The sequence below is a fragment of the Pogoniulus pusillus genome, chromosome 3 (genome assembly GCF_015220805.1).
Source record: "Pogoniulus pusillus isolate bPogPus1 chromosome 3, bPogPus1.pri, whole genome shotgun sequence".
Taxonomy (NCBI): Eukaryota; Metazoa; Chordata; class Aves; order Piciformes; family Lybiidae; genus Pogoniulus; species Pogoniulus pusillus.
In genome coordinates, this window is record NC_087266.1 from 8,514,024 (window position 1) to 8,541,089 (window position 27,066).

Below are 27,066 nucleotides of genomic sequence, written 5' to 3' on the forward strand. Positions count from 1 at the left end.
GCCTGTGTTACTAGAGGATTCAGTCAATCTTGTCAAGTAATGTGGCTGAAAACATCACTTTGTGAGGCAAGCTACAGAGCTCCGTACTGCAAGCTATCTGTTGCATGGTCTTCAAGGAGCTGAAGAGAAGACAACAGGCACTCCTTCACCCCAGAATCTGACAATGTGTAATACTGCTAATAGATTGTACTTGCCAAGAATGTTAGCAACAAATTCAATGTAAGGAAATGGAAAGTCAGGCAGCTTTGATTTATATAGCAGTAAGTCTGTTTTTTGAGGAAGGATGATAAACCAGTTTCTCAGACCAGTCTGGCAGTGTCCATATTACAAGTGAAAACATCTAGGCCAAGCAAAGCATCTTACTGCCATAGAAAAGTAACTGTTCCACTGCTCTGAAGGGTGAGGAGAAAAGCAACAATTCATGGAAGCCCTAGTGAAATACATGGAGCAGTGCATCCACATAAGGTACCTCTCACAGTTTTATATATTGTAGTTTCATGGTATTCCAGTAAAACAACAATAGACAACACAAACAAATGGAGAGGGATAAAATCATGGCTCCCTTAAAGTCAATGCAAAATGTCACCACTTTCAGAACCAAAGTTTCACCCTTGAGTGCTTTGATTTTTAAGTATTCACAATGAAGAGGCTACTGGTCTTCAGCATTCTGCCCCTTTATTTGTTGTCTTCTCTTAAAAACATTCCTGTTATCAGATTTTAAGATCTGTATATAGTATATAATGCTTACCTCCACTGGCTTCTTATGTATTTGTGTGCTAGTTTGAAGCGGGCTAGAATGTTTTGGTGAGAAGAACTAGATTACAGGCTGTGGAAGGAAAACAAGGGTGATGTCTACTTCCCTCATAGGCTTGCTGAGATGTATAGGAACAAGAAATAAAACCATAGATAACCACTCTCACTTGGGCTGCTGCTGGGGAACTGCCTGAGCTGCATCTTACTCTCTAACCTCACCCTCCATTTTGGACTAATCCACTTTGCTTCCTTCCCCCTACCCCTCTCAACCTTACCCCAGTCCCAAGGAAGAATAGAGGTTCAGCCTCTCACCAAAACATTCTAGCTAGCTTCAAACTAGCACAATTTGCTAACAATAATGTCAAACTTTGCTTACTTCCATCATGACTTCTGGACTGGCTCCCTCCTCCTGTCCCTCCTGCGCTAGCCTTTTTTCATTGCTTGCTCTAGTCATGCTAATGTGAGCACTGCTTCTTCTTTGCCCTTCACTGCCACTTTAAAAGACTTAGCTGAAAGTGAAGGTTTCTGTTAACCATTAATATAACAGGGAGCATTTGTTTTTTCATTCAGGTATGTCACTTAGAAGAAGAGGAGGTTTTTTCCTTTAGGATATGAAATCCACGCAAGAACTTCTAAACAGACAACACTACTGTTTTGGTTTGCCTGTATATTTATATGTGTCCCTAAGCATGGCAGAAAAAAACATCTTTTCTAGTGCTTGCAGGATTCCAGAAGGGAGGCTGTTAAAATCCAAGGGAATCTGTCACCATAAATGGTGGAATCCCACAAGACTAGAGTGGGGATTAGTCTGACAAAACATCTGCCTATGTCAACACGGTGTCAAGTGAAACAAAGCTGCACCAGACATTGACTGAGGCAACTTAATGTCTTGCACTCAGCCACCACCTCCCTGCTGACAGCTGGGCATGCTTGCAAAGCATGTCTGCTCCTCTCTGACATCACTGAAAGACTGTAAAGCTCAGTCTAAGTGTGGCTCCGTGACAGCTCTGCCTCCAGACTTCACACCACAAGTATGGACAGGGCTATAAACACTTCACTTTCCCTTGCTGCAAATAGATAAAGATTTTATTTCTCCCAAGAAGGCAATCTTACTTACTTGGGATAGCGCCTCTGATGAAAGATGGGCAGAATCTCTGCATCTTGATTTGAATGTAGAAGCAGTAAATCCCGAAATCTTTCTGTCAGGACAAAGAAAAAAAGAAGAAAAGGGAAAAAAAAAAGCAAACCCAGACTGTGACTCTGCATTGTAAGTTCAGGCCACAAGTAAGCAAGCAACAATACCAGTGAATTCTCTTCTCCAGCAAAGGACAAAGCTACGTGTATAGGGAATAACACCTACATGTTCATAGAAAACTGCAGCTAAGACTGTTTTCTGTAAACCTATTAAATGATATTTTAAAATGTCTTTTTTTTCCATCCAATATGGAATTCTAGTAGAGCTTAGAAGTTTCTGAGGTCTGTGTAGAGGTCTTCTGGGTACTACACGCAGACATAAACAGTCTCTGCCTTTAAGAGCTTAGTCTAAGAAGGGTGGAGCAACTAAGAATTCACTAGGACAGAGTGGCTGGAGAGCAGCTGGGAAGAAAGGGACCCCAGGGTACTGGTGGTTAGTAGGCTGAAGATGAGCCAGCAGTGTGCCCAGGTGGCCAAGAGAGCCAAAGGCATCCTGGCCTGTATCAGGAACAGTGTGGCCAGCAGGACGAGTGAGAGAAAGTTTTCAATGGCAAACAGAGTGGTGGCATTTCACAGTATCACAGTATCACCAAGGTTGGAAGAGACCTCACAGATCATCAAGTCCAACCCTTTATTTCCTTCTGTGAATGGAAGGCTCTGACCTCCAGAATGGGGTACAAGTCACAATGATTTAAGGATCTGGTTTTGGAGTGGTCCAATGGCATCCTGGCCTGGATCAGGAACAGTGTGGCCAGTAGGACAAGGGAGGTTATTCTGCCCCTGTACTCAGCACTGGTCAGGCCACACCTTGAGTACTGTGTCTAGTTCTGGGCCCCTCAATTCAAGAGAGATGTTGAGGTCCTGGAACGTGTCCAGAGAAGGGCAACAAAGCTGGTGAGAGGCCTGGAACACAAACCCTGTGAGGAGAGGCTGAGGGAGCTGAGGTTGTTTAGCCTGGAGAAGATGAGGCTCAGGGGTGACCTCATTGCTGTCTACAACTACCTGAAGGGAGGTTGTAGCCAGGTGGGGGTTGGTCTCTTCTGCCAGACAACACAGTCTCAAGTTGTGCCAGGGGAAGTATAGGCTGGATGTTAGGAGGAAGTTCTTCACAGAGAGTGATTTGCCATTGGAATGGGCTGCCCAGGGAGGTGGTGGAGGCACCGTCCCTGGAGGTGTTCAAGAAAAGCCTGGATGAGGCATTTAGTGCCATGGTCTAGTTGACTGGCTAGGGGTGGGTGCTAGATTGGGCTGGATGATCTTGGAGGTCTCTTCCAACCTGGTTGATTCTGTGATTCTATGATTTATTTATTTATTTTTAAGGGCCTGTAACCAGATGCAATAGCAATGCAAAGCATGGGCAGACATGCTCTTCTTAGGTTCAGTATTGCACAATACCACATAACAAGAGTGAGTGAGGCTAGTTTGGCAGACCTTGTGAAGGGCCTGTGACTCTCTGGGAGAGACAAAACACATCTCAGGCAGATATAACCCCCTCCATTGTACTGCCAGAGATGGACAGCGCCCAGGCAGAGAGCCAGATTCCATCTCTATCTACTGCTCTATGGCTCTTTTTCTTGTGCTGCTGCCCTTTCCCACTGATCTAGGCCACCTGGCTGCACTCCCAAGACTCAGTTCAACAAGCCACGATCTTGCAAAATATTCTGAATAGTAATGTGACAAGGCTGGCCAGTACTGGAGTGAAAGCAGCCAAGTTATGGCATCTGAAATTGGCCTCAACAGCTTCTCTACTGGATCTTGTTCTCGTTGAAGTCAACTCTCATTTTTTTCCCCCACGCTATGGCAAATTTCCCAGGCAGATGTATTTTCTTTTCACCATATGACTTTACTCATTTTTCCATAGCAACACTTAGGCTATATGGTAGTGTTCCACCTCATCACAAATGCATCCTACAGCTTCCTCCAGCAGACACAGGTTCTATTAAGAGAAATGGCACACTAAATAGAAGCCCTTTACATACATACCTCTCTCTTCAGATCTATGATATTCTCATGCTACACATGCATGTGTACAGTACAAAAGTCACCCTGGTACAAATGGTATTATTGCCTTTAGCGACTATCCAGTTGTGAGAGTCTAAATCCTCTCTCTTCTTCATCAACAATGACAAAGATTGCATCGTCTCTCCCTAATCAACAAAGACAAAGATTGCCTTTGGTAACCACCGGGACTCAGACTATTTGCTTGGCCTAAATCTCAGGGATGCAAATCAACAGACAATGCCTCTGAAACTCCTGGACCTCAGCCTGGTGGGAATGCCCAGGATGCCTACATCTTATCTCAGCTAGCCCCAAGGGAAAAGGTTTATGTGTATTCAGGGTATGGACAGGTACAGACAGGGATGGGACGGAGGCCCTCTCCCCAGTGGCGCTGGACCCCTGCAAATGAGTAAGAATGTACAGGAAGAGTTCCTGGGGAGCTGCAGCCAGACACTGAGTAGAAAACTGTATAAAGGGCAGGAGGAATGCCTGCCAAAGGGTGGCACTCCCAACAAACCACCAGTGGCACCTCCACCAGACCACCAAGGGCAGACCACCACCAGAGCTGCACACCACCTGAAGGATCCCTGACGAACTCCACAGAAGATCATCCCTGGGCCACGTACCAGTCTCTCTCTCTCTCCCCCCGATCTGTGACTGAGGGTAATATGATCACAGCTTTTTTCCTTCTCTGCTGCTTCTCTTCTCTTCTCTTCTCTTCTCTTCTCTTCTCTTCTCTTCTCTTCTCTTCTCTTCTCTTCTCTTCTCTTCTCTTCTCTTCTCTTCTCTTCTCTTCTCTTCTCTTCTCTTCTCTTCTCTTCTCTTCTCTTCTCTTCTCTTCTCTTCTCTTCTCTCCATCATTCTCTTTACCTCTCTCTCTCCCCCTTCCTCCTCTCTCCCGCTGTTTTGTCTAACCTTATCCTTTAATAAATAGTTCTGTGGTGCTATCTGGTCTCGTTTGCACCTTAATTTCACAACACGGAAATCCATAAGAACAGATCTTGCTCCTCTGGACAGAGATTTTGTTAATCACTGTTCTCTGGACCTTGACACCAGTGAGGGGGTAAAAGAGGTGATGACAGCTTTGGAAGCTATGGATAGGGCACAGGTACTCTTGATGTTCTCTCAAAGGTGATTATCAGAAATCAAACCCTTGACAAGAGAAGACCTTTAGATTTGCAAGAGAAAAATCACATTTTCCAACTAAGATTTCCTTCTAATCCATGCTACTAAAACAAATGAAAGACTTTAGAAGTGATGAAGCAAGAATTAGAGTGTTTTCATTTTACTATGACTTGTGATCACTAGTTGATCAAAAGAGCCAAACCATATCACAGACAATCTCATCATTATTTGGATCATTTTAGAGACACATCTCCTAAAATTGAGTCTTTTCCATCACTTCCTACAGTTCAGTACCTAAATTGTGATGCTTTTGTTTAGGTGTTGGTCTAGCTTGTTAAGGAAATGTGAATAACATTATTTAACCAAGGTTTAAAGGACTTATTTCTGAAAATCTGTCTTTTCTGCCCCTCATTCTATCCTTGCAATTTGCACTAGTTAAAATCTCTAGTAGCTAACCTCCTAAAGATTTCTTCTGGATCGTTCTGAGATCAATCATGTCATTGACTGTTCTGTCACTCTCCTAACTGCAACACTCCAGGCACTGTCACACTTCCTACCCTGTAAGTCCATCCACAAGACAAAACCCTCACAGACATCAAGAACGCTTGCACAGTTCTGTGTTATGCTCAAACTTAGCATTTCCACATCCTTAGTGTCCACATTCCCTCTTTGTTTTCATTCTGAGCATACAGTTCCTTTCAAATCCTTGATCATCAAGAATTTCTCAGTTGAGTTCAGCCATTCTCACTGCTACCACTTAGATAAACTGTGTAAAAACACAATCTTATCCCTTGTCCTCCTGAATCAGGAAGATTGTAGACCACAAAGGGAAAAGGAAGTTTGCCACTGACACCTTCAGAAATTTAATATTCTCATACATATACTTTCTGTCCAGCCTGTCTTTCTGCTTTCCCACCTTTTGTTTTTTCCTACCCCCTTCTCAGCCTGACATATTCACAATCAGCTACTGGAATATTGGTACAAATGCCAACCAATGTCTTTACAACACCAGCTACCAATGGACAAGGACAGAAGGACAGAAGGATGCATTTCAAGGGAATTTTTGCCTTTGAAATAATTAGATGTGTGTCACTGTTGTTGTCAAACAGAATGGGGTTGTGTTCAGTATGATGAGTAAATGGTAATGCCAGAAAAAAATGAGCATGCAAGCCCATTTGAACTGACTACATGGTCAAGTTCTCCTTAATCCAGGATATGCTACTAGAGAGGTGGAGATACAAGGGGAAATTTTATGATCTTTTAGTATTTGTGGCTCTCAAATAAAAAGAAAAACCGTTTGTGTAGAAGGTCTCTGTGAATTTTAACACATTATTATTATTCACATTCTGTAGACAGAGATACTATGGCACAGGGAGCACTGCCCTAATATTTAAGTTGTCACATCCCTGAAGCTTTAGCACTTCAAAGACGAGCCTGAAGTCACACACTGCAGTTGTGTCAGGCTGAATGTAAAAGTCAGGTCTTGTGGTTCTTCTTTCTTTGATCCTTCTTGTTACAAATACTTTACAGAAAAGAACAGCAAAGTCACTCTGCTGAATTCCAAAGGTCTTGAGAAATCACATTCCTGTTCTTTCAGCATTTGAAAGGTCTGTATCTATGACACCATAGCAGTGCATAACCGGAGTCTGAGATAGTACTGTTTTGTTTATCCAAACCACCTTCTACCCAGCAGCTCTGGACTATTCTGATCCTCTAATAAAAACAGGTTGAAATGCATGCAGCTTCAATGGTAATCACTTTTTATGAGGTAAGGACTTTTAATATCAGTTTTGTGGATTATGTTTTAAATCACTCTTCACAAGACCAAACAAAAATTTGATTACAAAGCAATCAGAGGATGGGAGAAAATAACAGCATCATCAATTATAAAGTACAGAACATGGTGGGCCAGAAGCCTAGCTGGCTACCAAAAGGTCTGTCCATACTGACCCTCTCATACAGAACCACAGAATTAACAAGGTTGGAAAAGACCTTCGAAATTGAGTCCAACTTATCATCCAAAACCTTCTAATTAACTAAACCATGGCACTAAGTGTCACTTCCAGCCTCCCTTTTAACACCTCCAGAGACAACGACTCCCTTGTTGTCCCCTTGTTCCATTGCTGGTTGCCTGGGAGAAGAGACCAACCCCCACCTGGCTACAATGTCCCTTCAGGTAGTTGCAGACAGCAATGAGGTCCCCCCTGAGCCTCCTCTTCTCCAGGCTAAACACCTCCAGCTCCCTCAGCCTCTCCTCATATGGTTTGTGTTCCAGGCCCTTCACCAGCCTCGTTGCCCTCCTCTGGACACGTTCCAGGACCTCAACATCTCTCTTGAATTGAGGGGCCCAGAACTAGACACAGGAAGGCTTTAAGTATTTACTTACAAAATATTATCAGACAAAACCCAAAGCATGTGGAGGGATTGCTGCCCAGTGGTCTTGCTGCCAGTGGTCTCAAAGTCATTAGAGGCTTTGGAGTTTCCCAGGCTCTTTTCTCAGGAAGCTGGGAGTCTAAAGCATAGTCTCTGACCTGGCTCCTCTTGATTTCCAATGCAGCAGAAGCCTTGCAGAGGGGCAGGAATGATGCAATACGATGTGCAGTCTTGGCACAATGTCATGCTGGCTATGCAGGCCCATTGTGTGCAGGCATTTAGAGCCCGCTCCTGGTAAACTTGAGGCAGTGGAGTTTACAGGCAGTTTCATGATGCAATGAGGCAGCAGCAGCACACCATGTTACCTGCTCATCTCTTTTTTATCCATACAGCAAGAGACTAATGAGCCTTTGGATATAGATTAGCCAATCAAAATGGCACTTTACCAAGCTTGACCATATTAGGTGAAACCAGGGTGGGCTTTTACTTCCTTAAAACTGCCATCAGCATGTAAAAGGATTTGAGACCCACTAATCTGACTTATTTTCAAGCTTTCTAAATTGGGAAATGATGTCATAAGTAATTCTTCAGTAGCTTGTAAAAAAAAAAAGCTGTCTAGGAAGAAGTCTTTGCCAGTTAAAGGTTGTAAAGTTCTGATAAGCAACAAGATGGCATAAAACTGAAGTGTTCAATATTGTAGTTTGATCTATAGCTTATTCATGGCCAAAGTTTATGAAGTTAAGGAAGTGCCACTTTTCTCATCTTGGAGAATGAGTGCTACAAATATATCCCATTAGGTTAAAAGGGGAAGAAAGAAAAATGATGAGGTAATGTTGATGAGCTAAGGGCTCCAGAATTATTACATCATAAACCTTGGAATCCCCCTGTGACATACTTTTGCTGATACTAATTGACAGGCTTTTTGAGTAGTCTGAACTTTCATGATTTTTCAGCCCCTTGAGCCTTACCGAGTTTAAGTCTCCTGATTTTTTTTTTCACCATCATTTCTTTCCCTCCTAATCACTCATCCTAAAGACCCATCTTTTACTGAACTTCTAAAAAAATGAGAAGACAGTAAAAACCCCAAAAGTTGAAAATTGCAAACATCGGGGGGGGGGGGGGGGGAAAGCTTTTATATTTATTTAATGGAATAAGCTTTTACAGAAAAGCAGCTGGTCTCTTAATATTCCAATCCAGGTGAACGAAGAATGATCACCCTTCTGTTGAGCATTCTCTTTTGCAGGACTTTATTCAAGCAGGGAGGGGGAAATCAACTAATCACTGCTGACACTGGTCAGCAGTGAGCCTTCCAGTCATTCTGCACCTGCAGAATAGTTCTCCTTTCTTTGCTGAAAGTCTTTTAGTAGTCTGATTTCTCTCCCAGGCTGCACTTCCTAAAAAGTAGCTAGCTCCTTCTTCTTCTCTAGGTGTGTGCTAACTTGCCAGAAATCATTCTCACTTGCTGATTCTGGCATCAGCATGTCCTCTCCCTGCTGGAACTCTAGATACATTCTTATGTCTTTAAAAGTTCCACCTAGTATGTCAAAATTAGCTTGGATAGGCTTATTTCTAACTAGATTGTGGGTATATCCATAGATCACCCAATGAAGAAACAAATTAGAAGGGAATTCTTGTCCAATGAACCTTAGAAGGTTGAAAGATGAATGATAGGAAGGAAAAAACATCCACTTGTTTTGTTTCAAACAGAGAAGAGAGATGCTAAGGACCATATTTAGACTGCATTTTGTATGTCTGACTTGACAAGACAGCAGTGAGTAACCCAGACTGCTGATTAGTCCTGCCGCCAGAGATGGGCTCCCCAGAGAGTCAGTGAAGAGAAGTGAACACAACACCAGTTAAGCAGTCCCAATGCTCAATGCTGAGTTAGGTTAAACAGCAACTCTCTAGCAGAGCTAGAGATTACCTAAACTGTCAGAGTTCAAATATCTTAATCAAGAAACTTTTTTTCTCAGAGGTACTAACTATACCTGAAGACTACTCATTCCACAACCTTGACATTTATGACGTGCAGTAACTTCAAGTAAAAGATACTTATGCTCCAACACAAACGTCATTTAAGCAGAGTATTTTAGCACCCAGTTTTACTTGTGCTCCCTTTGGCCATGAATGGCCATACATTGCTGTTTGAAGTCCTCATGATCTAAGCTAGGGAAACTCACCTAATGATTTCTTCACTAGTGCTGCACTTTCCTCTTTCACAGCATACCAGAAGACATGATCATACATCAGTATATCCCTTTTTGGCTTCAAGGCAAGTTGTGACACTTGATCTAAAAGTCCTTACATTCACAGGAAAGAGACTCAAATTATGTGAGGGGGTGGGATTCAATTGGTTCTCTCTTTGTAATTTGTAAGCTGATACAGAAACTAGAGAAAGCCCAACCTTTCAAAAGCTACATGAAATCCTAACACTGAAATGGAGCTACTATCCAGCTGTGCAATTACTACAATACTCTCCAGCACTGCAAGACTCCAGATGGTATGCCTCAAAAAGCTGAGCAGAGGCACAATCCATCAGGCCATACTGGTTCACACTAAGGGTCCCCTACCCTAATAATATCTCACTTCCCATGCAGACACCTATGGAAAAATGGGGATGGGGCAAAGACTCTCCTGCTGTATTTCTCTCTTTGTCTATTAAGAAATTACTTTATCTCTAAAGTACTTGCTTAGTCCACCATGCAAATTAACCTCCTAGTCTCCCCCACATCCTCTAACAAAAAGTTCTATGTGTTTCTCACCTATGACATGATGATCCATCATCTTGTGCGTGTTCTGAAATAGCATCTTACCGACTGCATTTGATTGCCAGAAGTTCTGATAGTAGCAGATACCATGAATATTCAGCTCCTATCCTCTCACTCTTCCAAGTGTAATGCTTGACTTTATAGATCACTGCTGTATTTCCCTAAATTATCTCTTTTCCAGGATAAAAAGCCCCTGAATTGTCAGTTGTTTGGAAGTCTTTCCATGCTTTTGCTCTTCTTTGTCATTCCTTTCTGAACCCTTTCCAGTATCCTGACTGATAGATAAGGACCAGACCTGCACACTGGAATCAAGTCCTGAAAGTACCACAGAAATAGGCGGCTGCACAGTAATCTCCTCTGTTTTTTTCTCTACTCATCTCCTAATAATTTTTTGCTTTATTGCTGCTGGGCAATGAGCTGATGTTTTCGTGGAAATAACTATCATGTCTCCAAAGTGTTATTCTTGGGCTGTGATGGTCCTATAATTTCCAGCCACACGTATTAGTTTGTCACCAGATCTATCAGCCATCAGTACATACTCACATGCACACATACACTGGTATTTTTGGCCAAGTCTAAAAATAGGCTTGCAAGTGTAATATAGTTTATACATCTGAACAAGTTACCAGAACTTTCCATTAAACATATTCAAATGGCAGTCACAGAACAATTTATTTAACCTCATCCAAACCTAAAATTTTGTATCATAACAAAACCACCACCAGTTACTGAGAACTCTTTTGTGAGCTTTAGTCTATTCATATTTGGTTGCGGTGTTGACTGCAAGCATGGGATCATTTCATCCTCTTACACAGCTCCATTATTACACTCTAATATGCAAATAAAGGACTGGATAATAATTTCATGGAATCACAGAATACTGTTGAAGGTAGAATGATCTCTGGAGATCATCTAGTCCAATCCAGCAGCTCTGAGCAGGGTCAGTGAGAGTAGGTTGCTCACAGCCACGCTCTGCTGGGTGTTGAATATCTGCACAGATAAGACTCCACAACCTCCCTGAGCAATCTGTTCCTGCGCCTGACCACCCTCACAGTGGAAAAGCTTTTTCTTAGATATTAAAAGAATTTCCTGTGTTTTGATTTATGCTTACTGCCTCTTCTATTAAGAGACAGTAGTTGTTTGCCTTAAGTTAAGTTTTAAATAGAATGAATCACTCAGACTTCTAATGCTGTGTGATTTAGTATGCTGTTTGCTTAGCCTTACTTACATAAGTGAGCTTACTTACATTGCATCAGTAGCCAGATTTACTGAAGCCTGAGGCTGCAAGCTATAATCTTTCACCTAATTTACTGGACTTGTGCAGAACTTGCATCTATTCAAGCAAGACAAGGCCTCCAAAGCCAGCACAAACCAGAAGATAAAAGAAGATACAAGCATCAACATCAGCTGCAACTAGTCAAGACAGCAGCCTGTCTGGAGACAGTGAAGGATCCCAATAAGCAGTCAGAAGATATGGAAAGATCTCAGGTGAGAATCACCACTGGACCAAAGGGCACATGAAAGGTGCATGAAGATCAAGTGAAGGGCATATGCACAGTCTGCAAGGGTGTGAATTGCCAGGGATTTCTTTGTTCAGGGTCCCTCTCCAGAGGCACTCTGTTGGATCTGATTTGACTGCTGTACTGTTTTGTGGGATTCTATGATACTCTGCTTCAGGAAACCTTGGGTTCAGAGTGTGCTTCTTTAACATCTCATTCTGTCATGGGGCTTCATGTGCTTTACTCACTCCCACGTAAAAGCAGATAGTACAGTGTATTTTGGAAGGAACAATTGCATGCTAGGTGGCTTGGATCCAGTGAACATTTCCCTGAGCAACACAAGGCCTACAAAGAGGATCAGAGGGCTGGAGCATCTGTCCTATGAAACCAGTCTGAGAGCATTGGGGCTGTTCAGCATGGAGAAAAGAAGGTTCAGTAGGTCCTTACAATGCTACTTCAGTATGTGAAGAGGACCTACAGGAAGGCTGGGGAGGGACTGTTTAGAGGGGCCTGTAGTGATAGGGTAAGGAGCAATGGTTTTAAACTGGAGCAGGGTAAATTCAGGCTAGACATGAGGAGGAAGTTGTTTGCTATGAGACTGGTGAAATACTGGAACATGTTGCCCAGAGTTGCGGTGGAGGCTCCACCCCTGGAGACACTGAAGATAAATTTGATGGGGCCCTGAGCAACCACATCTAGTTGGAGATGTCTCTGCTCACTGGGGGAGAGGCAGACAAGATGACCTTCGAGGGTCCTTTCCAACCTGAAGTATTTTGTGATTCTATGCTTTTGACTTGGGAAAGTATGCTCCTGTAGACATCACTGCTAAGTACATCCCAGGTCTTTGTGCCAAATCCTTTCTTAAAAGTCACCCTAGATTTCATTAACTGATATAATCAGCAGGTTTGTTTATGGAGAAGGGCCAAAAACATATTAAAAACCCAATATTCTCTGCAGTTCCCATTGGATAAAACTGTATACCCACATCTGTTTGAGATGAGGGACACAGCAGCTGATAAACATGCAGTCAAGACAATGTCCTGCCATAAACTTCATACATGGTCAGGTTAGATGCTGGCTTGCTTTAGTTGAGGGAAGGATGGAAAGGGAAATGAAAATGCTGAAGTAAAAAAAGCTAAAGTTAAAAAGAGCTTATAAAAGAGAAGTTTAGGTGTTAATATGCCTTCACTCTTTATCTTATGATAAAAGGTAGCAGTGAGATTGTTCTCCCCTCTACCCTCCAATGCAGATGGGCATCATGTTGCTAATCATGGAGGCTTAAGTGATGTTAGTAAGGTCATTAAGCATGAACTTTTGCTTCCTCACAGCTAAGTTGTGTGAAAATCTACACTAAAGGTGATAAGTTGTTCTCAGGGCTGCACTGAGCGCCAGAAGGAAAGTTGAAATACTTGGACAATAACGGCATTGATAGACACTCTGTGGAGGAAACATCTGGCCAGTCAAACATGTAACTGCACTCAAATGCTAGAAATAACAGTAGCAATGCTCCAAATCGGGGTAATTAAGGGACTTCATTTACACAGAATCATAAAATCAACCAGGTTGGAAGAGACCTCCAAGATCATCCAGGCCAACCTAGCACCCAGCCCTAGCCACTCAACTAGACCATGGCACTAAGTGCCTCAGCCAGGCTCTTCTTGAATGCCTCCAGGGATGGTGATTCCACCACCTCCCTGGGCAGCCCATTCCAATGGCAAATCATAAAAAAACACCTCATTTAGGAATGGCCTATCCTGTTTGGTATACATGTGTTAAGGACTATGAAGCTCTTTTATTTAAATATTATTTCTAAACAAGTGTTTGGATTAATGAAATGCTGCTTTCTTTGGAAACTGCACTGAGAAAATTCCATTTGGCAGGCTTCTTAATAACAGGGCACAATTAGCATAATCGTCTCAACCCCTTAAAAAAATGCAAATATCAAATAGCAGGAATTATTAAAAATATCTTCCTTTACTTATATATTTTGCCTTTTTCAAACCTGTCACAGCTAAACTCAAAAGACACCCAGCTGACAGAGTGTAAGTGAAATCCTGAAGAGAAAGCCCTGCGCTGTCGAGCTGGCACCAGCCACTTGGCAAAGCACAGCAAAGAATCACAGCTTCATCTCTTAAAATGTGCGTGGGAGTCTGTGGCTTTTTGCTTGAGGAAATGGCACTTACAAGGTGCTTAATAAATAAAGGAAAATGTTAAACTTACAGGAAGAGGTAGTCCTTAAAACTGCTTATTGCAATGAAGAGCATGAACTGCCCACTGGTTTGTTTTCATGTCCCATAGCACAAGGAGGTTTCTCGGTGGCTGTAGGTGAGCTAGTTATTGTCAACAGTGAAGTAATATCATCACAGCAGTCGTTTCAGCACAACTCAAAATAGCCAAAAATCTCTGGAAAAGCCTCCTCCCCCCAAAATCCTCATTCAATATTGAAAAATGTAGCAGCAACCCTTGATAAATGCCAGCTTCCAATGAGTCTCTCACCTTGTTCAACAGGCGTAAAACCAGGAATGTGGTTTGGATCCACAGATATTCCAGGCTCTCTCCCCAGCAGAGAAGCATTCTCTCTAACTCATGATCATGATGTTTACCACAGTGAAACTTAGAGTCTTCTGGTTCCAACTAAGTCCTAATGCTAAGAAGCCATCTACTGTTCATGAGCTTCTGCATACAGAACAGGGTCCCTTCCATTTACTAAAAACACAGAGATGCTTTGTGTAAAGCATTGTCCAAATTTTATTCTCTATAGATGGTCAAATATTTTCAATTCAAATGTCATTTAGGCAGGATATTGAGACTTCAATAGAAGTTAAAAAAAAGGTATCCAAATGCCAAAGTTTAGGGATGTCTATCAGCATGTACATATAAATAAACTCCCAGCACTCCATGCAAGTCACAGTGGCCTTTCCTCAGATGCCCATCCCATTTCCCAGTCAGAGTTGTCAGCCAGACTGTGTTTGCTATAAGCAAGTGCTTTCTCCCTCCAGGAGAAAGTGAGACCACAGTATATAGAGCAAACATACCCTCAACTGGAAACCCAGCCAAGAGAAGATAAAGCTGGAGACATACAAATCCTAAGAGCCACTTGGGAGAGCATTTACATGTGATACTTTTGGCTTTCAGACAGTATTTCTGACCACATGAATGTTTTGAGAAACAAATAATATTTGTCATGGAAAAGGTAAATCAACTTCTTTGGGGGAAAAAAAATGGAGGGGAGGAAGGCATCTTCTATTTATTTATTAGGCAATTTTATCCCTTTTATTTCTCAAGGAGAAAAAATGCTTTAAAAATAACAGAGAATGTTATTTCACTCCCTGTTCTATGCTTTGACTTTGCTGCCCCTTTTCTCAAAGCTGCTGAAGGCACTGCATGCCTGAAAGACAACCTGGGATTTTTTTTCTGGCTGTTTTAGCTGATCTAACAGAAGATATTAACTCTCCCTAAAAAACAAAACAAACAATAAAAAAAAACCCAAAAGCTAAAACTGAAATTTGCCACTTATGGAATACTTTGGTCTAATCTTCAAATGTCACAACTAAGTATCATGAGACCTTTTTTTAAACTCTGTCACCTTATCCCCATTTTGAGCAAAAAGACTTTAAATAAAGAAAGAGGAAGAAGAGGAACATGCCTGAGCTGCAGGAATGTGGGTTATGATGTCAGTGAAACCAAATACTGCACACTGCTCATCAGCTGCTGCCCTTCATACCAAAGCACCATTTATTGCTGTCACAGCACACTCTGCTCCACGTACCACAACAGGCAAGACTGCAACCCCATTCACATTTTGGAAAGCGATTTCCAGCCTATGAATTCCTTCCTACAGTTTCTCCTCAGAGCACTTTAGTTAATACTGAGATAATTGAGTTGTTTGTCATGTTAAGAAATGCTACGTTCAGCACATAGCAAGCACCATTGCAAGCTTCACTCAAAATTTGGACATGCCAACAACTAATTTAGAATTGCTGCATGTTAAAATTTTATAAAGTATTTAAGGCATTGCCTTACTCCCTTTTTAATTTCAAAGCCTGATTAAAAAAAAAAACAAAACAAAAACTAAAAAGCCCAAAACTAATCAGCTTTAATTACAGATTACTTTAGTGGATTGACAGTCGCAAAAGGATGGCTTTAAATTAAAACATGGATTGCTCTGGCAGCCTGACTCCATCTCTATTAAGAATCACAGAATCATAGAATCAACCAGGTTGGAAGAGACCTCCAACATCATCCAGTCCAACCTAGCACCCAGCCCTAGCCAGTCAACTAGACCATGGCACCGAGTGCCTCATCCAGTGTTTTCTTGAACACCTCCAGGGACGGTGACTCCACCACCTCCCTGGGCAGCCCATTCCAATGCCAATCACTCTCTCTGCCAACAACTTCCTCCTAACATCCAGCCTATACGTACCCCGGCACAACTTGAGACTGTGTCCCCTTGTTCTGTTGCTGGTTGCCTGGGAGAAGAGGCCAACCCCCACCTGGCTACAATGTCTCTTCAGGTAGTTGGAGACAGCAATGAGGTCACCCCTGAGCCTCCTTTTTTTCCAGGCTAAACAACGCCAGCTGCCTCAGCCTCTCCTCATAGGGTTTGTTTTTACAATTTAATGGGAGGACTGGGGCAGGGAAGAGCTGTGGCTGTAAGATGCCCCTCAAAAATTGTTGGATCCTAAGACCAACTATATCTCCTGGTGAAACCCTAGTTCTGCAGATAACACCTTGGAGAAACAATGCATATACAAAAGGCAAAGGAGTGGATAGAGCAACAGGAAGGCATATGGGTCACATGAACACAAAGCTGGGTTGCACGTAAACGATGCTAAAAATTGGGGTGTTGGGATTTGCTCCACACAAAGCCAGCACTGATTTTAATGCATCTTGAAATAGAAATGCCTTTGGGAACAGAGAAATGCTGGTTTAAGGAAGTCTAATGATTAGAGTGTGTGAGGACATACAGCTGGTGAAAAGTGGGGTAAACATGCTTACAGAATGAAGGAGAAAAATAATGCGACAAAGGACATCCTAACTAGAAAGGCAAGACTAATATCATGCCAACAAGGTGCTATAAAATATTTTCTGTGTAAACAGAGTGAAAATAGCATTGAACCATCTCATTTGATCATGATGACATCTGCATCATTGTGGGAGTTTAAACTAACTCCCACAGAGGTTAACTGCTGAGCACAGAACCAATTCTGAGCGAGTGATGGGCCTCTTTCCCTTCCACTCCAAGCTTTGACACAGCACCTGTATAAACAAACAGCTAGGTAGGATAGATCAAGGAATAAGGAGAAATATGAGGTAGCATGATAGGTAGTCTTCTGAATAGCCCAGCAATCACTCTTGCTGGTGATCTTTATGGCAAAAGAAAGCTTTCAATCTCATCAGAGCCCAAATCAACGAATACTACTGAAGAGAAAGCTTACTTCTGCATCTAAAGTGAAAGTTAGAATTGTACAGAGTGCAGAAAGCAAAAAGGTGGAAAATGCAAGGTCTCAAAGCTTGAAATTAATATAACACATCAACTAAATAGACGTTTCAAAGGTGCCACACTCATTTTCTTCCAGTATTTGCATTGAGAGGCAACTACTGAAATACACTCACATTTTCCAGTGGTGGTTCCCTGGAATGAGGGGAAGAAAGAGGGGAAAAAAACCCAAAACACCAGGAAAAAAAAACTCTAAATGATGACATCACCATGAAGGTAAGCTTCATTTTCACAAATAGCACAGAAGAAGTCCACGAACATCCAAAGGCTGAAGCTGAAAAATTCACAGACTATTTCAAGACCAAGTTTCAATTTTGGCATATATATATATATATGTAATTCTAATACATCAATTATTCTAAGATATTCTAGAGCATTAACTCTAGTCTTTTCTTCTAGTCTCTAATCTCTTCTCCCAGGCAACCAGCAACAGTCTCAAGTTGTGCCAGGGGAGGTCTAGGCTGGATGTTAGGAGAAAGTTCTTGCCAGAGAGTGATTGGTCATTGGAATGGGCTGCCCAGGGAGGTGGTGGAGTCACCGTCCCTGGAGGTGTTCAAGAAAAGCCTGGCTGAGGCACTTAGTGCCATGGTCTAGTTGACTGGCTAGGGCTGGGTGCTAGGTTGGCCTGGATGATCTTGGAGGTCTCTTCCAACCTGGTTGATTCTATGATTACATGGGATTTCAGAGTACATAAAGATTACTATTCATTCTGATCATAAAACTTAATAAAGATCAGCAGTTTCTACAGAAGATTTTCTTATTTTCTTTAATGTTCTAAATGCAAAATAAGTTTTTCCCAATTAATTATAGCAGATTTTACAATCTGTGAGAAAAAGATGACAAAATAAAAATAAGCCTTTCAAAGGTTTCTTTGAAAACCTTTGAGATATTTGAACTAGCAATTGTTAAACTGTGGTAGCTCATAATTCCATGTCTGGAGTGCATCTGCTTTTTCTTTCTGTCTCTGAGGGTGTAGTCTCAATGAAATAGGAACAACACAAGATGTCTGGCAGGGATTTTTCAGCAAAACTTGAGTGGTATCTAGGAGAGCCCAATATTGCCCCCAGGGCAGAGCAAGCACGCATGAAGAGCTGTCATTTTGTTGTATACTCTGCCATTTCCCCAGAAAGCATTACACACCTGAGCTTGTTAAATGTGCTCACACAAAGAACCACGAAGTCCAGACAGACTTTGAACATTCCTTGCTTGAAGCAGCCACACAAAGACTAACACAAAGATGGGATTTCCCTAAGCACAGATTAACAGAAAAATGGTGAAACACAGGCAATTCTTAAATAGGCAAACATATAAACAGTGATTATAAAATCAGAAATTTCTCTAGTGGTCCACTCAAATCTTGCAGCTTTTATATTTTGTGACTCTATTTTCATAGTAGAGAGGAGCTTTTTCCTCACAATTATTTAGATCCCACCATCTGCTACCTGTTAATGTGCTCCACAGGCTTCATTCCTGTAGTTCATATACTTAAAACATATGAGGCATGGCAAGGAATCCTTCAATCTTGTATTCTTGGATCAGTTCCTAACTACAGCAACATCCACACATCCTGTGCCTGTTAGATCTAAGGTTAAAATTAATTTGTATCATTCAGCCATGTCACTTTCTATTATCATTACCTGAGTAAGCAAGTCTGGGATTTGCAAAAAAGATGAAGTTTGCCTTTAATAATTGGATAACAGGAATAGGACAAGATGATGCATGAGGAAAAGACTTCAGACTAGAATGAAATTTCCTTCAAGGCAACTTTCTCAACTAAAAATCTTGTTTCCCCATAGAGGTAAAACTCATTAACTGTTCAAACAGGAACTGACTCAAGTTATACTGGTTTTGGTACAGAGTCAGCTGGAGTTCAGCTAATGTAAAACAATCCAAGTCTGGAGCCAAAAAATCAGATGTTCACCTTCAGTATTAATTCTTTAATTAGAAGAAAAAGACTTTCAGTATTTAGCCAGTAAATTAAATCTGTTCTTTTCTCCATTCTCCTAATCCTGCCTTTTATTGAGCTTGTTTAAGTCACAAACAAAACAAATAATGATCAGAAACAGTAATGAAGAATAAAACTGGTATTCCTTATTGCAAACTTCAGCTACATATATTGTTAAGGCAATTTAATATCCCAGTAATGTAACAGTATTGCTTTTATTACTTCAAATCTCGTCAATAGAAACACAATTAAACCTTTTCAGCACTCAATTCTGCTATCTTTCTCAGAAGTGTAAGTAGGATTCACTGACAAGATTGATAGCCATAAAACTATCAGGGGAACATAACATTTATCCTGTCTCTGTCTTCTGCTTCCAAAACCACACACTGATTTTGCTGGAACAACTGACAGTATCACATCATTAATGCCTTTAAGGCCTGCCAGGAATCTCATGGACTAACTAAACACAACAAAACACATGCTACCATGGAATGAAAAAGCCCCAAACAGAACTTGAAGTAATAAATAGGAAGAGAGTTGGCCAACTGTTCATCACCAGTGACCAGGCATTTTTAAAGTAGCAGGTTTAGTGATCCTGGAACACCCTTGCTACCTCCTGCAGGCAGACTTTGTAGTCTTATTATTCCCACTTGTTATCTTCTGCTTCACACATTCCTCCAATATGAATCAAAATCTACTAAGGATACTCACTGAATGATCCACTAATTCAGTATGTCTTAAAGTGTCCTTGGGGTTACTGAAAATAAAACACTGCTTCTTTGTTAGCTCCTACACTTGCTGATAATAGCCTTGAGCTCTGTGGTAAAGGGTTGGACTTGATGATCTGTGAGGTCTCTTCCAACTCTGATAATACTGTGATACTGTGATAATTCCAGCTAAGCACAGAAATGCATAGCAAGTCTTGGGATGCTTCAGGCATTCTCTAAACCAAGAGCTGCAAGGGCTTAACACAGTCATATAGATACACCTGAACAATTTAACAGTGCCTTCCAGCCCAGCAAGTTTTGATCATTCCTCCTTCAGAGCCACTCAAAACGTATGTTGATTTCCTGCTGGAGAGCATGCAAAAAAGATTCTCAGTCAGCATCAGGAACAGTGTGGCCAGTAGGACAAGGGAGGTTATTCTGCCCATGTACTCAGCACTGCTCAGGCCACACCTTGAGTACTGTGTCCAGTTCTGGGCCCTTCAATTCAAGAAAGATGTTGAGGTGCTGGAACATGTCCAGAGAAGGGCAACAAAGCTGGTGAGAGGCCTGGAACACAAACCCTATGAGGAGAGGCTGAGGGAGCTGGGGGTGTTTAGCCTGGAGAAGAGGAGGCTCAGGGGTGATCTTATTACTGTCCACAACTACCTGAAGGGACATTGTAGCCAGGTGGGGGGTGTCCTCTTCTCCCAGGTAACCAGTAATAGAACAAGGGACACAGTCTCAAGTTGTGCTGGGGTAGGTCTAGGCTGGATGTTAGGAGGAAGTTCTTCGCAGAGAGAGTGATTTCCCATTGGAATGGGCTGCCCAGGGAGGTGGTAGAGGCACTGTCCCTGAAGGTGTTCAAGAAATGCCTGGCTGAGGCACTTAGTGCCATGGTCTAGTTGACTGTCTAGGGCTGGGTGCTAGTTTGGACTGGATGATCTTGGAGGTCTCTTCCAACCTGGTTGATTCTATGATTCTATGATCCCAAACAACTGCCTTAAAATGTTGTCAGTTTAGGAATAAAGTCTCTGGGGTGGGTATTCTTTGCTGTCTCAAGTTTTAGTCCACAGGGAGTTGAACAAGATTCATCTTTTTATACATTTGCTGCATTCTGGAAAATTGTTTGGTTTAATTGGAAAATATTTTTTGGTTTGTTTGTTTTTTTCTTGTTGTTGTTTGTTTCCCCTTTGAAAATTCCTGCTCCAAAACTGGACCTTTCAAGAAAAAGATGTGATGGTTTAGCCCTAGCTGCCCAACAAAGCCATTCTATCACTATCCTTCTTAGATGGACTGGGGAGAGAGGAAAACATAACAAAAGCCAGTGATATTTTAGAAGTAATCTAATAATAACAATAAGCACAAGTGATAGACCATGCAAACAAATGAAAGCAGAGAGATATGCTATTCTCTACTTCGCTTGGTTGGTCTTGGGAAGCAGGGCTTCTACAAGCAGCAATTTCTTTGGAGGACAGATGTCATGGATGAATATCCTTCCCACTTCCTTCTTTCACTTCGTTCTTCTATCTGAGCTGATGTCATAGGGCATGGAATACCCCTTTGGCCACTCTGGGTCAGCTAGCTTGGCTGTGTACTCTGCCAAGATCTTGCCCACTCCTCAGTGCACTCTTGGGGTGGGGAAATGTTGGAAAAACACAGCCTGGGTACTTGCTCAGCAGCAGCCAAAACACTGCTGTGTTATCAGCTACTGCTGTAAAAAACACAGGACTAGAAGGATGCTTAGAGGAGAATTAACTCTGGCTCAGCCAAACCCAAAACAGAAGACTATGACAATAACTGATAAAATTAACATCATAGAATGGTTTAGGTTGACAAAGACCGTTAAGATCATCGAGGCCAACCATAAACCTAACTGTGCTAAGTCCACCGATAAACTATGTCTCCAAGCACCACATCTACTACATGTCTTTTAAACACCTCCAGGGATGGTGACTCAACCACTTCTCTGGGCAGCCTGTTCCAGTGCTTGGCAACCCTTTCGGTGAGGACATTTTTTCCTAATATCCAACTAAACCTCCCCACATCAGACCCAAAATAAGGTAGTCCTAAACAACTTAGTGACCACATATATCCTCAGCTCTAACAACAGAATTAAGCACAGAAATGTATTTCCTCAGAGAGTTTATGAGGGTGATGCACCCTATGAACTGTCCTAGCTTAGCTGGAGAGTTTCTGCACATATAAACACATTTAGTAACCTACGGAAGAGAAGTCTCAGATTCAACGGATGGTATTAAAGTGCTCTTATGGTATCCTTACAATAAACACCATACTGCTCAGAATAGTGGACAGGACTTGCCAATGTCTCTAGGATCATATGGAACTACACAGCAGGATGATGTTAGTACTGTAAGACAGAAATTACCGTAGAATGTATTACAGCAGCAGTGTTTTAAACACGCTCCCACTTCAATTTGTTCCAGCAAAGCGCTGCAACATAACAGCAAGGTTTTATTGCCTTAAGGCATGCAGTCCACCGTAACACCTCTGAGTGCTGTGCATTTGTTTTCCACAAAAAAACATGCTGCAGGGCTTCAGAAGTCTGCTATTTTGGCATCATCAATATCACTTTCTGTCTCACGCCCTGAAGTTTGTCTAGTGAATGAGACATGCTGTCTTGATACACTGCCACAGGGATTTTTTCACTGCTGTCAAGTGGCTGGACACAAGGCATGGCCTGGAGCCTCTCTTTTTTCCTCTGGTGGTGCCAGATGAAATGTCAGCTTTAAAACTAAACAAGCAGCAAAGACAGAGGACGCATAAGGCTGATAGACGACAACACTGAGGATGAACTAGACACTAAGTGGGACAAAAAATACTTTCAAGAACTCCTTCTGCAAATACTAAGTCAACAGGTTTTTTCAAAGCTGAAGAAGAAATAGGTGATCACATAGAGAGGAGAGATGCTGAACAGAAGAGATGTTTAGAAGGGAGGCTAGTAACAGTATCAGCTTATTAGCCAAGCCATCTCTGATCAGTACACAAGGACAGTCTCACATGGACTTCAACGTTACTGCAGGGTTTAAAGTTGCCATCCACCAGCTCTGCAGCAATTAACTGCCAGACAGCTGCAGCGGAAGACACACTGACTTAGCACTGAGCCACAGGCTAACTCAACTTGCAAGGCTTCATGTCTTCAATTACCACAGGCCAGCCACTGTAAGCCATCATAACTTGGGTGTCTAAGTCTAGACAGCCTGACTAAGCTGTGGTCTGTAGCAATAGGTTTAACCTCTGTAATATGACAAACTAATTGCACTAATAGTATGAGCAACCACAATTGCACAACACATGCTGTTCATACGACAGGTGCTGACTTAAGCAGTCACATGTCAGCACAAGGATAGCAATTACACAATCACAAATTCATTCTTTAGGAAGGTCTGCAATAGCTGTTCCACTATTCACAACGCCCAATGAACATGGTAAAAGATGGGAGGATTATGTTCGGAATCTTTACAAAGGAAAAATCACTTCTAATTGTCAACTAAACTACCTCTGAGGGAGTGATGTGTGTATCTAGAGCCTCTTTACATTGAATAAAGAGAAAAAGGCATACTTGGGGCCTGACTCATTTCATCCTAAACTAGACACAAAACAGGTCAGAGGTCCATAAAGGGAAGCATTTCAGATATACACAGGCATATGAGGGCACACAGTACCTGTGTGTCTCTGTTTTCTGTGATGAATGTAAAAGCTAAGCACAATACAGTTATTAGAACCACCATAACACAAATGAGAAATGAAAGATCATAGATTTGTATTGGAAATTTATCTAAAGGTCACCACTGCCTGTACAATGGGAGGGAATGCTGTACATTTATACAAATTTGCTTCTGAGAAAGGCAGCTCTTCTCACCTCTTCTAAGCTCAGAATCACCATCTGATATCAATGGAGCAAGAAATACAGCACTTAGAGGTCTGTACTGCTGTTTAGTTTGCAAAGGTCTCAGAGCTACCATTTCTGAGGTTTCTTTCTCTCTTACCTGTTTTTTTTTTGTCACTACTTTAACAAGCGAATAACATAATTGCCTGAAAATCTACTAAACATCTGCTCCTATGACAAAAAATGTCTATAGTCACTTTTTCAGAAGCCACCTCTTTCAGCTTCTTCCACTGAGCATCTAAAATGATATGCACTAGGATATAGGCAGCAAATGACTTTCCACTAGCAGTAGCTTTTTATCAGGAGTTGACAATTTTGTGAGGCCTTATCTTTTCTCTTGACATGCAATTGCTTTCTCAACCTACCAAAGAGTCATTAAGGCCACAAGGTAGTCTACCATAGATTTTCAAAACATGGCTCAATGTCAGACACTTGACCTTGAAGAATTGGTTTGCCAGCAGTGTGCATTCCCCCTCAAGTCCTTACAGCTAATGGCAGGAAACAGTTCCTCTCCCACAACTCCCAGATGCAGGCAGAAGAAGCTGAAGCCCATGAAAGGAGAAATCTCTGAAACTAACTGGTTCTTCATCTGCATCTCATAGCACACTTCTGTTGTCCTTTCATTTAGGCTTGCAATTGAGTTCTCTGAAATAAATTCTTAAGCTTTCTTTGGTGTCAGGCATAAACTGTCAGGAACGTGAAGATGTGATACAAAAGAGAATGTTAATAAATAGGATAAAGGCTGAGAGAATAGGTTATGTGACGAGCTCAAATGACAGTATATAGCACAAGAACTCCTCCAGCCCAGTATCCTGTCTCCAGAAGCAGCCATTAGAGCACACTTAAGAAAGATTATAAGGAATGTGGCAAATATAATAATCCTTCCTCAGTTAGAGGATTAGAGACCATTAATTGTCACAGAACTTAAGAGACTGAGTGAGAACAGGGCTCCACGGTAGAGATGAGACATAAAGGGTTGGGTAAACCCCATGCTTCTTGACAGCATATCTGACTTTGGGAGAGATATCCCTATTTAGCAAAGCCAGTATAAGAAATAGTGTCTGTAATGAGACAGTGTCCTGAACCTGGTACATTCCTACCTAAGCAGAGCTGCCTCTCAATGAAGAATACAGATACTGAGTTGAGAGAATAACATTTCAGTGCTAATAGTAATCAGTTACAGATCAATTACAGAATCACGGAATCACCAAGGCTGGAAAAGACCTCTGAGATCAAATCCAGTCTATAACCTAACGCTACAGCATCAGCTGAACCATGTCACCAAGTGCCAAACCTAATCTTTCTTAAAGACCTCTATCTCCTTGGGCAGTCCATTCCAGTGCCCAATCACACTTCCCATGAGGAAGCATGTCCTAATACCCAGCCTAAACCTTCCTGGGCACAGCTTCAGACCTCTCGTCCTGTCACTAGTTGCCTGGGAGAAGAGCCTGACCCCTACTTGACTACAACTTCTTTTCAGGTAGTTGTAGAGAGTGATAAGGTCCTAAGTTTCTTCTTCTCCAGGCTGAACAACCCCAGCTCCCTCAGCCTCTCCTCATAAGACTTTCCTTCCAGCCCCTTTACCAGTCTTATCACACCCCTTTGGATCCACTCCAGCACCTCAATATCCTTCTTGCAGTGAGGGGCCCAGAGCTGCACAGAGTGCTCAAGTTTAGGCCCCACAAGTGCTGAGAGCAGGAGCAGAATTACATTCCTAGTCCTGCTGGCCACATTCCTGGTACAAGCCAAGATGCCACTGGCCTTCCATGCCACCTGGGCACACTGCTGGCTCATGTTCAGCTGGCTGTCAACCAGCACCGCCAGGTCCCTCTCTGCCAGGCTGCTCTCCAGCCATTCATCCACCAGTCTCTATCACTGCATGGGGTTATTGTGCACTTGGTCCTGTTGAATCTCATACCATTGGCCTCAGCCCATTGACCCAGCCTGTCCATGTCTCTCTGCAGCATCTTCCTACCCTCCAGGAGATGGTCATTCCCTCCCAACTTGGTGTAATATTCATGCCACAGAGGCAACTGGAAGACTTCAAAGATGCCAATTCTGGAAAACTCATTTAGCTAGTACTTCTCCATCACACTTGTCCCAACAGCCTACTATCCCCTCCCAGGTATGAATGACCACATGTTCTGGGCCCCTCCATTCAAGAGAGATGTCGAGATACTGGAACATGTCCAGAGAAAGGGCAACAAAGCTGTAGTACAACCCCGTCAGGAGAGGCTGAGGGAGCTGGGGGTGTTTAGCCTGGAGAGGAGGAGGCTCAGGGGGGACTTCATTGCTGCCTACGACTACCTGAAGGGAGGTGTAGCCAGGTGGGGGTTGGTCTCTTCTCCCAGGCAATAGAACAAGGGAACACAGTCTCGAGTTGTGCTGGGGGAAGTATAGGCTGGATGTTAGGAGGAAGTTCTTCCCAGAGAGAGTGATTGGCATTGGAATGGGCTGCCCAGGGAGGTGCTGGACTCACCACCCCGTAGGTGTTCAGGAAAGGCCTGGATGAGGCACTTGGTGCCATAGTCTAGTTGATTGGACAGGGCTGGGTGCTAGGTTGGACTGGATGATCTTGGAGGTCTTTTCCAACCTGGTTGATTCTATGATTCTGATTCCAATTAGGCCCATAATCTGCCTCTGTCTGGCCATATACTTCAGGCAAAACTAGAAAATCAAATTGATTATGGATCAGATATGCACACAGCATTGCCCTCTCAACCTCTGCCTGTTAACATTTCAGTGACCTCCACAGTGAAGTACACAGCTGGACCAGCCAGCTCAACAGATTCATGCCCCGAACTGGTCTAATGCCTTTTAGGGCTACAAGCTGATTTAACTTAGTTCCCCCAACAAGCAAACTGACACAACTTAACATGAAAAACATTTCTTCCTGAGAAATGAACATGCTGGTGTTGTGTATTTCTCTTCCTTACAAAGAGATGGTATGCTATGCCAGTCACCAGGGAATAATGACAACTATCACTTGAGTATACAACTGTCACCAGGAACAGCAAATCACCATTCTACTCTGCAGGGAATCCTGGCTTACACCCCTCTGTCTGTAGGATGTTCAAAGAGCAATGGAAGAGCATGGAAGAACATGAAAGAAACCTGTAATCTCAGGGTACCATAGGCGTTAATTAACCTGGCAACCACCCAGACTGCTGGCATCAAAATTCTCTTATCTGGGAGCCGCACATTTCAGCATTTCTGCAGACACTACTGTGCACGGAGGCACTGCACTGTGCTTGGGCAGCAGGCTTCCCAAAAGTAAGAAAAAGAGGCAGAAACACT

At 42.4% G+C, this 27,066-nt stretch overlaps 1 protein-coding gene across 3 annotated transcripts in view; it reads right to left on the reverse strand.

The window, feature by feature from the left end:
* Nucleotides 1-27,066, reverse strand: part of NOX4 (NADPH oxidase 4) — a 121,900-nt gene that overhangs the window by 41,225 nt on the left and 53,609 nt on the right. For all 3 annotated transcript variants that reach the window (XM_064169752.1, XM_064169742.1, XM_064169734.1), the window contains one exon: nucleotides 1,871-1,952. In XM_064169752.1, the coding sequence (XP_064025822.1) occupies nucleotides 1,871-1,952 (82 nt within the window). The remainder of the gene's footprint in view (nucleotides 1-1,870; nucleotides 1,953-27,066) is intronic.